Genomic DNA, 17,361 nt, shown 5'->3' with positions numbered 1-17,361 from the left:
TCTTGCAATATGTGTCAGTCCAATTCACATTAATCAAAACAAAACTCTTCCCATACCTGTGGCTAAAATTATCTTCAAAGAAGCTTCTGCAGCCCTTCTGTTTTTTCTCATTTAATAAAAAGGCAATGGCTATTGCCTTTTTATTAAATGAGATCCACAATTCTAGTGTGAGGATTGTTTTGAGTTCCCACATGTATGAATAACTCATTTAAGTAAAATTCACTGTGGATACAAATCCAACACCCACTACGCCATTGACCCTCCTTTTTTTTATTGCAGCCTACGTCAGCCTTATGAATGTGGTTAGATGTCTAAACATCCGCTGAAAATCATGTCTACAAGGTTCTGTTGTTTTGAAATGTTTACACTGCAAGAACTTAATGCAGTTTTTTTTTTGCCAATAAGCAACAACAACAAATAAATGAACTACTTTTTAAACTTTATTTTGTAATCATAGTAACATAAGGTTTGCATTTAGAGTCAGATGTAGGCACACCGCATTGTAGCTACATAATTACAAAGGAAAAAAGTTATGACCCTTAAAATGAATGGGTCATGTTGAGGATATCAGTAGATATAACACCCCAAATCATTAATCGTTAACAGATATTTTGCATGATTGTGTTTGAAACTGAAACCATGTATGCAATTAATGTTTCAAGGAAATGATTGACTACAACTGCAGTGACGAAGGTGATGTCATAAGTTTGGAGGATATCTGATTCACCTGTGTCAGTAATCTGTAAATCTCCAACTTTTCATTTAACAAAATGACTTGTTTATGGTAAGAAAACACAAACATGACATAATTTCCTCTTGGGATGCGAGCAATACTGCAATGGTAGGCATGCAAGATTTCAAAGATTTATGGTAGCGTGTGTTTCTGTACAAAGTTTCCAGAATTTCCTGGGGACCCACGTGTAACCTATATAGATGCCCAGGGGCCCCTGAACCCCAGTTTGAGAGCTGCTGCTTTAATATGTTATGTAATTTAGTTTTTGCCTATAATGTAAACAGGAGCTGTTCACACACTGTAATAAGGTAATCTATCGGTGAAAGAAGCATCATCTTACTACCATCAAAAGATGCTTAAAAATCTCATTATGCAACAAAGGTGTTGAATCCCAATTTACAAGTATAGTAGCAGGTTCACTTTGTTTCCCAATAGAAAACAAAACAACTTAAAGCAAATCTGAAATCTGAAGTACGTTGGTCAAACTGTTTAAAAATGTTTTCGCTCTGTGTTTTAGAGACATCTTGATTTCACAAAAAAATATAACCCATAACTCTCCAGTGATATGTGATGGCACTGGACATTTTGGACTCTGAGCTAACCTTTGTACTTATAATCCTCAAAGCAAGCTAAATATTTCCTAGCCATCCACAAGCCTAACCAAGATACCACAGAACACAATATTTTACATACCGGTACACAATTTCAGATTTTTGTCTAGCAGTCAGTCAGTTTTGTTTTGATTCTCCCCATGTGATTTTTTACTTTATTTTTATTGTTAAGTAAAACACATACACAAGTGTTTCTGCAGAAGTTTTAATAATTGGCAACTGGACTTCCACACACTACAGTTCTCTCTTAATTGGAATTGTAGTTCCACCCATCCCCAAACTATTGATACAGTCCAATTTGTATTGCTTATAAGCCATGTTCTGATACGACTGAGATTCAGTTACCACAGATGACAACAGTCTAGTACATTGACTAGCTATATTGTTGCCTACAGTGGGGATCCTTAAAGTCCATATTTTAGCCAGGGTGACTGCTGGGCCTGTCTGGCCTGCAGTGTATGTCCTATTTCACTGCAGTATGTTTTTCACATGTTGCTTACTAAATGATTTAATTTGACCAGCTTAACTATCAGTGGACTTTGAAACAGTGAATCATATCCTTTTGTGGGTGATGTGTTAATATAGACGAAATTATTCGGAAGTTTTAAAAAAATAAATAAATATATATTGTGTGTGTGTGTGTGTGTATATGTATATATATATACACACACACACACACACACACAACAAACAGAACTATTGGCGTTGTTGTGAAATTTGCAGAGGCAATAGGAAGCACCCTGTCAGATGTTTCCTTTTACTCACACTAATCTGTCTGGGTTGAGAATATTTTTTTTTTACACATTTATAATGTATTCCATTAAAGTATGCTTGTAACATATTGTGATGGAAACTTAAGTCTGATGGTGAAGTAAAACTGTGCCTCCATAGTGCTTTTATTTGTTTTTAATAGTTTGTTTTCTTTTATTTTTGTTGAATAAAAGTACTTAGTTGCATCACTATTTCAAAAGCTGCCTGATTTCCTGCCTTTTTTGCTTGAGCACTTGGGCCTAACCCTGACAGAACAACATTATCTGCATTTCTTGATTCATCTTATTGGGTACTCTACAGAAGCGCATTGCTGCCATACAAAAATTGTGATATAATTGTTTTTGTATGCACGGCAGCAATGCCCATAGATACCAGTTAACTGTGACAGTAAATGGTCAAACTGTCCTTGTTTTTATCAAAAGGTCATGCTGCATTACAGTGTGGTACAATGTAGTTTGAGTGTTTTCAAGCAAACCAACGTGTTTTTATTGTCTTTTTTTGGATTGCTAAGACTTTCATCCACCAAAACTCCAAAAAACAAAAAACAAAAAAAAAACAAAAAAAAAAAGTAAACAAAAAAACAAACAAACAAACAAAAAAAACCACATCTATGGAAAAATATGTAGCAATACTATAAGAAAAGGCTATGGGAAGTACATTATAATATAACAGCTAAAATAAACAAATATTAGGTAAAAGCAAACAAAAGGATTATATAAGAAATCAAACTATAGCAGAGATAATCCGTTATTTTATTTCAGGCTACGATTCCTAAAACCATCCCTGAAACTTCGTTTTAAGAGACCTCCACCTTTCTTGCAGAATGAAACAGGGTGGGTTAATACAATGCCTCAGGATTAACAACAACCCTACATTAAATTCTGCTCAGCAGTTTTAGCCGCCTTATTGAATTTTCGACAACGTAAATATATCACTGAAAAACCTTGGATGAAAACCCTGTTCTTACTTCATTTAATAACAGTTCTATAGTGACACCTAGTGGATGTAACAGCATACTACACACCTGTCCATATTTTACAATTTTTTATTTTATGAAAACCCAGTAGTGTTACTACTCCATTACACCCCATGTCTAACAAGCATCGTCTGCAAAATCAAGAGGTCATTTGAAACTTTGTTAACAGAACGTTAAGATTTTTTTTAAAAAGTTGTATGTCGACTTTTTAAGTTTAAACTTTTTTTTATTAAACTTACATTACATACGGAATTAGTGTTTTATTAGCATTATATTTTCTTACATTTTTTTCCATGGTAACATAAAATGAAGCACAAAATGTCAACTTTGTACTAAAATAAACATTTACAATATTAAATGCTTAGTATTGCAAATAGGCCCAAACGAGTGGATGATTAGCTTAAGTTCAAGAGCTCTTGCCTTGTTTGTGCCACATTGAAAGTATTTTGTGTAGCTTCTTTTATAGGTTCAATTATTATTATTATTATTATTATTATTATTATTATTATTATTATTATTATTAAAGCTCAAAAGACAGGGAAAGGAAGGTGCCACAGAAATAGAAATTAACAAGAACAATTGAACCTGTGTGTAGTTCTTTTTTGACCTTTAACACTTAAAAGGGAGTGACTTTTTGATGTAACAAGTTGCATTTGAGATCCAAAGGAACAAGAACATTAAAAGAAGACATGCTGTGCAACATTTATTTCAGCCCCTGTGCACAGCTAAAAACAACGGATTTCACTTGAAACTAAATATATATTTTTACCTTAACTTTATTTGACTGGATACTTCAAGTTTCACAGACCTATTTTACCGTCCTGACTTGTCTGAAAAAAGCAAACAAAAAAACACAATAGCTAATACCTAATTTTGCTTGGCAGGTGCTTTTTGTTCACTCTCAAGTGTTGGCATCTCTGGATTTGTGAAACCAGTAGATACAGTTTTCTTATTATTTGGTATACATTCTAATTTCAGATGTAATCTGAATCTTAACTTCATTCAATTTGGGTACCTGAGCAAAAAAATCACAGCAGTGGATTGCAGATTCCTACCACTTTAAAGCTCTTTTTACTTCTCCTCACTTTCATCTCTGTCCAGGAGTCTTAGTGTTAATTGTTTTATGAGAATGCATTGATTTTCACTGATGTGTGCAAGCGACTTGGCTTCCTGGAGAAAATGTATAAAGGGGAATGGGGCATTGTAGCATTACAATTGAGAACTAAGATTGTATTTACAAGAAACCATTGATTATCTTTAAAAAGTTCAATCTTTTTATTTTTCAACAATCTAGTTGGTACACAAAATAACTGACCTGGGATATGCAAAAGACCTGGATCAAGGAAGTCTGTGTGCATCTTTTGTTGGAACATTACAGTACTTGGTGAGTATTTCTTGAAAATGTGTGCATAGGGCTGGATAGAGTTTGAATGAATTTGTTGATTTCCTTCAGTGTTGCTGCTAATATCTGATTACCTACATGAATTTTTGTACATCGAAAACCTGCAGGATGTTAAATGTTGTTTTTTCTAGGCAACTGAGCTGTTTGAGAATAAGTCATATACTGTAACAGTAGATTACTGGAGTTTGGGGACAATGGTATTTGAATGCAACTGTGGTTTTTGTCCATTCTGACACAATCTTCAACCTGTGCAATGGTAAGAAATGTATCAAATTTAAACTAAATGATAGTACTTTACATGACTAAATAAATACAATAATAAACACCTGTGGCAGGCTGATGAGTGGATAAAGGCCCAAAGACAGTCTGAAGTTCCAAAAAATAATTTTATTATAAATACACAAAAATAAAAGGGCACAAGGGCAAAATAAAAAATCTTCAAACACAAATAGAAAGACAACAAAACAAAACTTACAAAAAAAAAAAAAGGTTTCCAGGCTGGACAATGCCAAACAACAAACAACAAACAACAAACAACAAACAAAAAACAACAAACAACAAACAACAAACAACAAACAACAAACAACAAACAACAAACAACAAACAACAAACAACAAACCTACTTCCTCAACTCCCTCCTCCCAAATGAGAAGCAGAGGCCTCCTTTTATGTCAAGTGGCTGGGCGCTGATTGATCGTTAATTAACCTAATCAACTAATCAACCCCAGCCACCTGAACATAATAAACCCAGGCATGTAGGGGAAATTAACCCCATCCCTGCCAATTTAAAAAGGGCAGAGCTTTGCTCTGCCACAACGCCATTCCCTAACAAGTTAGTGGCACAGTTAAAAATGTTGTATTTTATTGTATGAAGATTTAATTTGATAACCTTTCTCATTCTGGTTTTAAAGACTGTATTTGGGATTGCTTAGAGCCAGTGCTTCTCCTTCATTCCACATTAATCAATAGATATGTGCCTTATTTGTGCTGTCCTTTGATCTCTGTATGCTGCTAACTGTGTTTGAAGCACATAGGTTTTTATTGTGTTGTTTGTGCATTGTGATTGTTAACGAGGCCTTGGTCTCAGTGGGTAATTCTCTTGATTAAATAAATAAACAATTAAAGACATAATGCAAATATTTTTTGTTGAATTGACCAAGTACTGTATGTCTGAGAAAATATAATTTTGTTGCTTGTTAGTTTGTAATGGATTTGAATTGAGTGTTCACAGTGAGCCCAAGAGAGCATTGTATAAAAGTAATCACTTTGTTTAAAAAAAGAAAAAAAAACTTCAAGTATAGACCACACATCCTTAAAGAATATTCTATGTTTGTCTTGTGATTTGAAGTGTATTGTTAAATACTGTATTGTTACACTGTAGAATTATGTACAATAACTGCAGTTTAAAATAGTGTTGCCAATGTAATTATGTATGACCATGTGCAATAAAATCGAAAGGGATGTCCTGCTAACTGCTGCAAACATTCATACGACTGTTATTCCTGTTTATAACATTTGTGCATTTCTTTGCTAATCAGTATATTGGTAGGAAGCCCCAGTAAGTTTGGTTGTATCATACAACATGTTTGTATATAATTTTATTTTCAAGATATTACTTAAGTACTGTAATTAATGATTCATGTTAATTGTACAGATTTGAGTGCGTGTAAAATTTGACTTCAAAATTCAAGAATAAATGAATTACAGAGCTTGGTTTCTTTTTTTTTAAATGAATATATAATATGTATACATACTTATGTAGATGTTTGTGTTTTATGTACAGTTGCTGAATGTGTTTAGGATGCCCAACTACTACAATAAACTGTATGAAAAGCTTTTGCCCTTTTCCAGGTTATGTGCCTGGAAATATTAGTAATTTTCTTAAATGGATCGCTATTTTATGTCCACAGTAGAAATAGCAGTACATCTATCAATGAGTAGTCTTAATTATCTAGTATTTTGTATTATAGTCATTAAAACTATTACAGTCTGTTGCTGGCTTTTTAAACAATCCTTTACGAAAGTTTCATTTTGATGAAGCTTTGATTTAACTTTGAGAAAATGGCCCGGTCATTTTTAGAAGTTCTCAATTTTAGTTTCAGCATCCATAATTCTCTTCTGCAAGTAATACATCAGATAGGACTTGCTTGCTTTCAATCAAAGGCTGATGCCAAAAACAATGCTCCATGTTTACTGTAGTGTGTTTTTTGTTATGTAAATTGTATAGCTCGGGGTTCTATATTTTAATATCTGCAGCATGCACCTCTAAAGGAAAACGCTGCTAGTTGATGGCGTCCCACTGTGTGACTAACGTCACGTGATAGCAGTTGCAAGGTTATAAAATTTCTGGTGTCAGACAAAAATAGCCCCTCTTTCCCCTTTAATGGGCGTCGTACGTTACATTTCACCCGGAAGGGTAGAGTCCAAAGCAACCAGCGAAGGCTGGTGTTGAGCGGAATGGGTAGCAGGAGTTTCAGTTATTTTATTTCACATACAAGAGGACACAGTTTTTGAAACTGGTGAGTTTATTATGTAACCAAATAAGGTCCTGATTCTTCATGCTTCAGGTTGTCATGGTTTTGTGGACGTGGTTGTCCAAAACTGTGGGTTAACCACTGAAAGCAGTACTAGGTGTTTGTTGCTCCTCCTGTGCATTTTGCATGGTATATACTTTCTAACGAGTACATGTATGTTAACAGTATGGTTTATGTGGGTAGCAGGGGCTGTTACGGTTTTATTACTACTAGTAAGTGATTTCACTATACTGTGTGGAAACTGTATTTTCATCAGACAGCGCTGTACAGTAGTGTGCAGTACAGTTTAACGATATATTTTCTCAGGAATGGAATGACGGTTACTGTTTTAAGGTTTTTTGTTTGTTTGTTTGTTTGTTTGTTTTTTTCATACCTGTACAATACATTTCTACGTTTTTGTAATTGTTACACATAAAACACAATGCTTTACTTTATGTTGCTTCGGGAACGGGAAGTGGGAACTGTTGGAAAATCAAACTGAATATTTGCATGCATACAAATGTTTTATCTTATGAATACTTTAAATAGAGCTTGTTTTTTTACGTGTCAGGCAGAGACCGGCCAATACTGTGAATCATTTACCGTTGCTCTGGGTCAGGCAAATTAGTGATCACTCGTAGATGCCTAGTATTGTACAGCTTGAGTTTGAGATTTATTTATTTATTTATTTATTTTTACAAAATGATGCAAATTGGAGTAAAATAGTAATAAATACTAAAATCTTACTAGAATCCTAAAAACTCTAATTTTGAGATTTACGTTTGAGGTGATTGATTACATATTGCTTTCCTGCATGCAACATATTAAAATAATGTAATCTTCTAAAAAAAACTTTATAGATATATATTAAAAAAAGAAAAAAAAAATTGCAAGACTTGAAACTCACACTAGCTCTGCACCCAGTCCTGGGTTTCAGAACTACCTTCAGTTATGATTTTTGAATAATAACCAGGAACCAGATGTTTAATGTTAAATGCATTGTTCCTCCTTTTTATATTGAAAGAACAACAAGTGTTAGTAACCCTGCAAACCTAGATAAGTCTAATCAGTTCAGAGCAGATTTACCATGGGCCTGGTTGTTCAAACTCGTTTCACAAGATCATTTCAATAATGTGCTTGTGATAAGTGGCATTAGGAGAGATGGCATTTACTGTAAACGGAAGGTCCTGGCTAGGAATCTGTTGCAATTTATTTTAACACTGTCATTTTAAAACAGGTGTGAAAAATTAGTTTGGCAATGGGTTGTGATTTTTGGATGGTGGTATGACATCAGATGCTGTACAAGGGTTGTTTGTGCGAGTTACTGTTTGCACGTTTCAGATGTTGAGCCTCAAAATGTACGCAGCATATTTACATTGCACTTATTGGAGATTGATATGCCTCATGCTGTTTATGTAGAATTATCCTACCCCAAGTTGTTGGTAAAATGTGCAACTGTGACCCCTGCTTTCACAAGTTTAAACCTGCTTTTACCAGCAGATCTGCAGTTAAAGGTGAATGTTGTTCACCTTGAAAAATATGCTGATCTGTGTGTTCCTTGAAAAATGTTTGAATATGTGTGTATGTATGTCTTCAACAGATAACCAGTAAGGCTAACAATGGCCCATGTAGGAGCAGTAGTGGCTACTGTCACTGGGGTGATTGCTTTTCTTCTTCATTCTTCTATACACAAGATTGAAGAGGGACATCTTGCAGTTTATTATAGGTAAAGCTTCTAATTATATGCTTAATTCCAATGTCACTTGCATGCAAAATACAATCCTATAGGTATCATTCTCTTGATTTAAACAAAGGGTTACCCATTAAATGTCTGTTATCAAATCCATAGATGCTAGTCAAAATAAACCAGTTTGACAGTCGTTTCACTATGCATTGCCAGAGGCAAGCTACAGTGTTATGCAACACAGCTACAATTGGTAGCTTGGTGTACACAGTGTCTTATGAGATGTAGGTATGTGGAAGAGTGAAAAGCATTACAGTTTCAAACATAAGACAGTGAAGCTCAGGGTTGTTGTGCACAATTCTGGAATATGTTTGGTGTTCATGAACAATTTTAGAATAGTTTAGGTGCTCCGTTTAAGAGTAACTTACTTTGCGAATATCTGATACACATGCTCGCAGTCTGCATTTGTTTCATAGTGCTGTAATTACCAATTAATCTGAGTAATGTGTTGCATGCAGATTTCAAGTTCCATTGGCATTTTTAAAGGACAGTTGAGTTTTATTTCATGTGTATGGATCATCTGTAAAATAGTAGATTTATAAATGATATAAACTAGTTAAATTAACACTAGACTATAAAGGACTACTAAAGGTGAAGGTCCATTCAGACATTAGTTCAATGCCTCCAATCCTTCCATTATTTGTTGTGGTCTTTCATTTGATGCATCAGATGGTTTTACCTTGATACGCCCACTTTATTTTATAGTTCCTGATAAAATAGCTACACCTTGTTTGACTGATATATATATATATATATATATATATATATATATATATATATATATATATATATATATATATATATATATAGCTTGAATTAAGCCTTACTTCACTGAAAGAACAGATAATTAGCTTTATTTTTAATATACCTCGTCTTTGCAAATATTGGATATGATTTATATTCCAACCTCATTCAATGAATAGATACTAAGCATGTAGAAAAGAGGCTAGGTTTTGATTTGAGGTCCCAGGTTCTGAAATCATATGTTCTGCATTGTAGGCACAGTAACTGCTACAGATCTGTTAAACAATGATGCCGGTTTTAAAAATAACTTCAAAGGTTATAGTAGAGTAGCAGTTGGCTTGCATGTGTAGTTTTAGCTAATAAATGCATTTTAAGTACTGCTTGTATGTTTTGTTACAGGGGTGGTGCTTTGCTGACTACTGCAAATGGTCCAGGGTTTCATATTATGCTTCCATTTATTACAACATACAGATCTGTTCAGGTAAGTGGTACTCAACCTTCCTTTCCATTAACAGTTGTTGAGTATGTATGTTTAAATGTACATTTTGTTTTCCGTTTTTTTTTTAAGGTTAATAAAATGTTTTAAATGCTAGGTGAATGGTAATGCAGTAATAAAACTTGAATTATCATTTAATATGTAACTGCTTGTGTAATTTTTATTTTCTAGACAACACTACAAACTGATGAAATAAAAAATGTGCCTTGTGGGACAAGGTATGTATTCCAGCCTATTCGTTTGTCCTTAATAATGTTCTAAAGGGGAAGGGGGTGTTCAAAGAGGTGTACTGTATGTGGGATGCCTGATCCAGAGTCCCTTCACTTTTGTGGGTAAAGCAGCAGAACCAATGTTAACTCTTAAGCCTGTGTGATTGCATTCATTCCCCCAAAGAACCATAGTTGTTGTTTGTACCAAAAATATTTTACTAATAAGGATGGGTAAGCAATGTTTTTAACAAAGTTAAACACCTTTGTATTCACATTTATTTCCCTTTCTGTCTTCTGTAATGTAAAAAAAAATTAAATAAATAATTACTATTAATATTAATATAATGTGTTTTTTTTCAACAGTGGGGGTGTCATGATCTACTTTGACAGAATAGAGGTGGTCAATATGCTGGTTCCATCTGCAGGTAAACAGTACAGCTGTTTTGACAACCTCTTTTGTAAACTTTGTTAGTGGATTTGTTTTGTGTGGGGGTCACATTCACTTGCATACTTAATTCTCAGTATGTATTCAGTTAGCGTATTAAAGCACACTGAGTGTGTATTTATTGTAAGATTATTTGTTAACTGAAAGCTTATGATCCCAAATTGAATTGCTGTAGTGAAATATTTGGACAAGTTTGACCTTAATTTGTGTGAGAAAAAAAAGAATGCTACCAATAGCTATGGCATACAGAACAGTAAGTGGAGTGCAGTGCAAGTCTAATATGTAGGTATAGAAATTAAAAGATACTTTAGGGGCTATTGAGTGATCAGTGGTTTTCATATTAAGCTGTAAATGCACTAAAACCAGAATAGGTCCACTGCATGACCCGTAGTGGCGTGTGGTGGTGCTCCTGAAATCCTCTTGTCCATCATTTGGTGTCTCCAACTAGTTATATTGCTGAATGTTGTTTTTTCCACATTTGGTTATGCATGGACGCAAGATTATGTTTACCCTGCCTCTCGTACAATGCTGCACAGTGTTTGGTAGACAAACAGAGATGATAATATCAGTCTATTAATTACACAATGACCATATACTGAACAGAGAAGACCACACGGAATAATATTACACACTCGCACATGAGGTCACAAGCAAACTGTTCATACAGTATAGAACCAAAGAATAAATGTATACTCAACTCTGGCCCTCGAGATGCAATCCAGTCCAGGTTTTTACTCCAGCCGTGTTCTAATGTAGTTCATTGAAGCGGTTAAGAGGCAATTAACTAATTTAGGGCCTGCTTGGAATAAAGACCAGGACTGGAATAGATCTCAAGGGTCAGAGTTGAGTACCACTGGTATGCAGTCTTTCTTTGTTTTGAAATAACTAAGTGTAGTGATTGTGCTGTTTCGACCCATGCTCTTTATTTTCTTTATGTTTAGTTGTTGACATTGTGAGGAACTACACAGCAGACTACGACAAGACATTAATCTTCAACAAGATTCACCATGAGCTCAATCAGTTTTGCAGTGTCCATACCCTCCAGGAAGTTTACATTGATTTGTTTGGTAAGTGTTCTTTTTAGATATTACTGGGTGGGATGGGTAAAAAGGATGATATTTTACTTCTTGGTGTAGTATAGAAACAAGTGGAGATGAGTCACAATGATTTCTAAAGACAAAGAAGCAAATGGTAAAACAAAGGCAGGCAACACGATTCTGTAATGGGTACCGTATATTTAATGCTTTTATTGTTACAGATATAATTGATGAAAATCTTAAGCTGGCACTACAAAAGGACCTGAATGCTATGGCACCAGGACTTACAATTCAGGTAGGATCATATCCCTAAAATCCTGTGCTAAAATATTCCCTTAAATGACATTTCTTAAGTTTAAATTGGGGTCCAAAGATTTGTTAAAAACATTAAAGCATTGAACATGTTTTAGTAGAGGATCGTGGAATTGTGCTCTTGCTGATTCTAAGTTTTAGATTGTTGAAATGAAGGGATGGTTATCATATCTGTAAAGCTCTGAATAAACTTAATCTGGTCCAGTGATGATTGAAAACCATACTATTCCAGTGTGGTTTATGCAGGCACTATATGGTAACGTTCTCAGAAGATGAGACATAAAAACTGAGGTCTGCTTCCCAAACATGAAAAGTTTCCATTGCAGAAGAAAAAGAGGAGTGCTTCCCATGAACGTGAAATCTCTGAAATAATGATATGGGTTTTTTTTTTTTTAATTATTTTTTTTTTTTATTTAGGCAGTTCGTGTAACAAAGCCAAAAATCCCAGAGACTATCAGAAGAAATTTTGAACTAATGTGAGTCAGCTGTTAATAATCTTAATTGGAATGTAAACACGCAAAATATGGGAGTGTACAGTACACTGGCCAACAAGAAAAACATTTGCTGAGTATGGGTCAGTCGTTGCCAGTTTTACCTCACTCAGACCATGTGGCTTGCTTAAAATATTGGTGTCTCTGGAAAGCTATTTGTCCTCTCTTCAAAGTAGGGAACATTGTAAAAATCAAGCTGTCCCACAATTGAAGTGGCACCCTAAGTGATATCTATTTACTACCAATGCAGAACAACTGGCTCAGTGAGGGAAAGCAGGCAACACATTCCCTACAGTAAATCTTGTTTTCTTTTTCATGTTTTCTTTTTAGGGAAGCTGAGAAGACAAAGTTGCTTGTTTCTGCACAGACCCAAAAAGTCGTCGAGAAAGAGGCCGAAACTGAAAGGAAGAAAGCTGTTATAGGTAAAGAACAGCTGAACTATCACTCTAATCAGGACTGTCGCTTAATTCAAGTTTTTGATTGGTTAATTTATGGGCGTTAGTTGATTAACCGATAGATAAATCCATCACGTTTTTAATAAAGGTAACAGTCTTACAGCGGCTGTCCTGCACAGTCATACTTAAATCAATATTGTTATTTTTATTTTATTAAATGTAACAAACATTACTTTTCCGTCCTATTCCCTATATAAACAAATTTAGGGATCTGATAACTCAGTCACACAAGCCCAAAGGGCCAGAGCAGCACAGTTATGCACATACTGTTTAACTACTATGGGGTAACCCCTAAACAGCAAAATTTATTAGCAATGCACAAACACGGAAACAAAAAACACTGAGGTTTGGAACTAAATCAACAGTTTATTACAGGACTTCTCAAACTCAATCCTGAGGACCTTAATTTACCCGGAGTTACTTAACCTATACACTTAATTGAACTGATCATTTGCTTAATTAGACCTTTTTACTTGTTTTCAGCTCTTAAACAGTTGCGTATTTCAAGTTAGTTATAACATTTGATAAATAACTTGAACTGCAACTGTTTAAGAGCTAAAAACAAGTAAAAATGTCTAATTAAGCAAATTATTAGTTCAATTAAGGGTATAGTCAAGTAACTGAGAGCTCGGTTGGAATGAAAACCAGCAGACACAGGGTGTCCCCAGGACTGAGTTTGAGAAGCCCCAGGATAAATGTGCCACGCTGGATTTTACCACATCATTCACTACAACTCTGGTTACAATAACTTTGCAGACACACGTTTGACAATCATTTAAATCAACATAGATAAACCATTCCAGTTCCAAATACATATGTACATCCACAGCACACTATCGGCAATCCTTGTACAAATCAAGACAACAATTATGATTTTTACACAACTTTAACCCCTTTTTGTATAAGCTTAAAGCCACAGTCCTACCACTTCTGGGGAGGGAGAGCGCACTTCAAATCAGCACTTCCCTAAATAGCAGCATTTATTTCTCTCTCTACCCAGAATGCACTTTTAATGCACGATTAAATTGTAAAAACAATTAATCTACGATCAACTCTAGTTGATTAATTGGTTGGATTAATCTGTTAATCAGAACAGCCCTGCTATTAATACTTTTCTTGATCCTTTTTTGAATGTTGCTGCAGAGCAGATACAAACTGAATTTCATGTTAAGTTTTGTAGGTTCCCTAATTCTTATGCTTTTGAGACCAACGGATAGAGACCAATGAGTCAAAGGTGTATTTAATGTATTCATAACACTGCTACATTTCTCACTGAAACATTGCCCTGTTTTATAACTCAGAGGCGCAGAAAGTTGCACAAGTTTCTGAAATTCACTTCCAGCAAAAAATGATGGAAAAAGAAACTGAGAAGAAGATTTCTGAAATAGAAGGTAATTTTATATATATATATATATAATTTTTTTTATGCTTAACTTTTATAACCAGTAAGTCATTTTAGTGTGACTTCAAGTTGCTCTAACTGATGTAAAGCTGTTAGTGTCACCCCTGAACATTTATGCCAAGAATAAGCTATGCAAATAAAAAGCACTGGATAATTTAGGATATAAACGGTTAAACTAAGACTTGATTAAATCAATTACAGTGCGACTCATCACACTGTTTCAACAAACCTGTATATTGTGGAAATATTCCCTGGGAATAATAATTTGTGACAAAACATTTTGACTATTTGTCAATCTTACCCACTGGCTATTTTATATAGACTATGATATTACAGTGTAGTATCCAGTATTACTTTATTCAGAACATAAGAAAGTTTGCAAACGAGTGGAGGCCATTCGGCCCATCTTGCTCGTTTGGTTGATAGTAGATTATTGATCCCAGAGTCTCATCAAGCCGCTTCTTGAAGGATCCCAGGTTGTCAGCTTGAACAACATTACTGGGGGGTTGGTTCCAGACCCACACAATTCTTTGTGTAAAAAAACTTCCTCCTATTTTCTGTTCTGAATGCCTCTTTATCTCCATTTGTGCCCCCTGGTCCTTTTAGAATTTTTAATGCTTGAATAAGATCGCCGTATAGTCTTCTTTGTTCAAGACTGAACAGATTCAGTTTAAGCCTGTCTGCATATGTCAGACCTATTAAACCCAGAATAATTCTGGACACTCTTCTTTGCACGCTTTCTAGAGCAGCAATATCCTTTTTGTAGCGAGGTGACCAAAACTGAACACAATATTCAAGATGAGGTCTTACTAATGCATTGTACAGTTTTAACATTACTTCCCTTGATTTAAATTCAACACTTTTTACAATGTACAACATTGTTCTTCACAGTGGTGTTTTTTTGAATTACAGATGCAGCATTCTTGGCGAAAGAAAAGGCCAAAGCAGATGCAGAGTACTACACTGCGGAAAAAACCGCCCAAGCAAACGCGGTAATACTTTTGTACAACTGGAAACTTTTTTTTTTTCAGCTTCACTTTTTGATCACAGGTACAAAGAAAATGACAATGTTTCATTTGACCTTTATACTGTACTTGTCTCTCCCATACAGTTGAAACTAACCCCGGAATACCTTGAGCTCATGAAATACCAGGCGATTGCTGCTAACAGTAAGGTGTATTTTGGCCAAGACATCCCAGACATGTTTGTGGATAACAGTGCCGCTCAGCCCAGGATTCAGGATGAAGAGGACGCTGATCTTCTGGAATCGCTAGGAAAGGCAAAAAAAACAAAGAAAGCACATCGTACTGATTCAAAGGGAGGGTAACGGAAGATCTGGCTGTTTGACATTTGATGGATAGATTGTGTGGCATGCTGATTTTGGTTTTATAATAAAAAAAGGTATGTTTGGTGCGCTTTAGCTCTGACATTTACCAGTGGAGTATATAAGGACTGCAGGTTTTCTAAAGCAGAACATTTGTTTCTAAAAACTGGTTTGTAAATCTAGAGTCTAGTTTTCAGATCAAATACCTACAAACCCTGCCTTGAACACTACTGCAATGTAACAGGGATGCCTACAAATCTGCCAGGGTTTTTTTTTTTTTTTTTTTTGTTTTTAACGAAAAAAAGAACAACAATGCATATGCTTTAACACATTTTTAAATCAAAATAAAGTAGTTGGATAAAATTTAAACTGAATGTTTGCTACAAGAAGATACATGCTTTTTTTACACAGCTTTTATCGGTCTAAGCTTGCATTTCTATACATGTTTTCAAAAGGGATTTGGGGTGAAACTTAAGGTTCTGTACAGAATTTCTTTATAAAGCTAGGAAATACGACCTGTAAACAGAAGGTGTAAATGCATTTTCTTTTCATTTATTCTTAGTCCTTGACTGGAATGGTGTTCTTTCTTTCTTGAGTTTACACCAAGTAAACTTAGTTGATCTGAGATGCCTGTTGTGAAATATGCAAATATTGCAGTATGACAGCAAGAATTGTTAATTCTACAATTTACTGAATGATGTGAATTTGATTTTTGCTCCACAAATAAAACGGAGTATTTTACCGATGCTGAGTTTTTAAAAGGTCTGAATGAATTTGCACTTGCATACTTGTTGTTTTGTAAGCTTAAGAGTATTTGATGCAAACAAATTAGACCAGGTGACTTTATATTAATATTTAAGACCACACAAATAAGTTAAGTTACTGCCATTTAATTTCTGATTCCAGTTAAACATTTTTTTTTATTATTTTTTAAAAGCAATAATTTTATTTTTTTTCCTTTTGAATAGAAGCAATAGTCCAAAGAGGCAGATTTCATCAGAGATTTACAATCTATGTAACCAGGCAACAAAGTGCCAATCTGTCCTTAGTTCTGTGATACTCTTTTAAAAACACAGAATTAAACATCTTGTATTTTATAATGGATCCTATTTGAAAAAGACTAAATGTATTTTAGAGAACATGTAAACGTGTGATATTTCTTGCTAAGTTTAATAATTACTAACTGCCTACTGCAAAAAGTTGTCCATTTTAAGATTTTATGAAATGAATGACTTTCCTTAACATTGTTAGGTTGGATTAATTCATCCTTACTAGGTTTTTTTTAAAAAAAAAATTGTTTAATTGAAGTTGTGCCAGCACAAGACAATTGCCAGATTAAAGTAACAAATGTTTAAGCAATACGGATGCCTATACAATCATGGTGTGTGTATATATATATATATATATATATATATATATATATATATATATATATATATATATATATATATATATCTCTTATAAAATCTTGTGTAGTTTGTGTACCATACTGGGCTATGCCCTTTCAAGCAAGAAAAAGGACGTGTGTGTGTGTATGGCTATACATGTTTTTGTAAGGAAAGTGAACAAACTCACTAAAATTATAGTATAATGACTTAAAAGCTCCCCAATTTCAATATTTCTGTGCAGTCTTTGTTCTGTGTATTAACTGGAAATGGAACACGTATATGGTGAGCTGGTACAGTATTTTAGTCTG

The 17,361-nt window shown here is 34.4% G+C and overlaps 1 protein-coding gene across 1 annotated transcript; it reads left to right on the top strand.

Annotated features, from left to right (window-relative positions):
* Positions 1-6,902: 6,902 nt before the first annotated feature.
* erlin1 (ER lipid raft associated 1) lies at positions 6,903-17,011 on the top strand. The gene is made up of 12 exons (XM_041267389.1): positions 6,903-7,012; positions 8,607-8,732; positions 9,894-9,975; positions 10,162-10,208; positions 10,563-10,624; positions 11,586-11,711; positions 11,903-11,976; positions 12,411-12,469; positions 12,815-12,906; positions 14,241-14,330; positions 15,254-15,333; positions 15,453-17,011. The coding sequence occupies exons 2-12, from the start codon at positions 8,626-8,628 to the stop codon at positions 15,666-15,668; spliced, it is 1,035 nt and encodes a 344-aa protein (XP_041123323.1). The 5' UTR covers positions 6,903-7,012; positions 8,607-8,625; the 3' UTR covers positions 15,669-17,011.
* Positions 17,012-17,361: the final 350 nt, after the last annotated feature.

This window comes from Polyodon spathula, chromosome 13 (assembly GCF_017654505.1).
Source record: "Polyodon spathula isolate WHYD16114869_AA chromosome 13, ASM1765450v1, whole genome shotgun sequence".
Classification (NCBI taxonomy): domain Eukaryota; kingdom Metazoa; phylum Chordata; class Actinopteri; order Acipenseriformes; family Polyodontidae; genus Polyodon; species Polyodon spathula.
The sequence above is the reverse complement of the archived record's forward strand: the minus strand, read 5'-3'. Positions and strand labels throughout refer to the sequence as shown.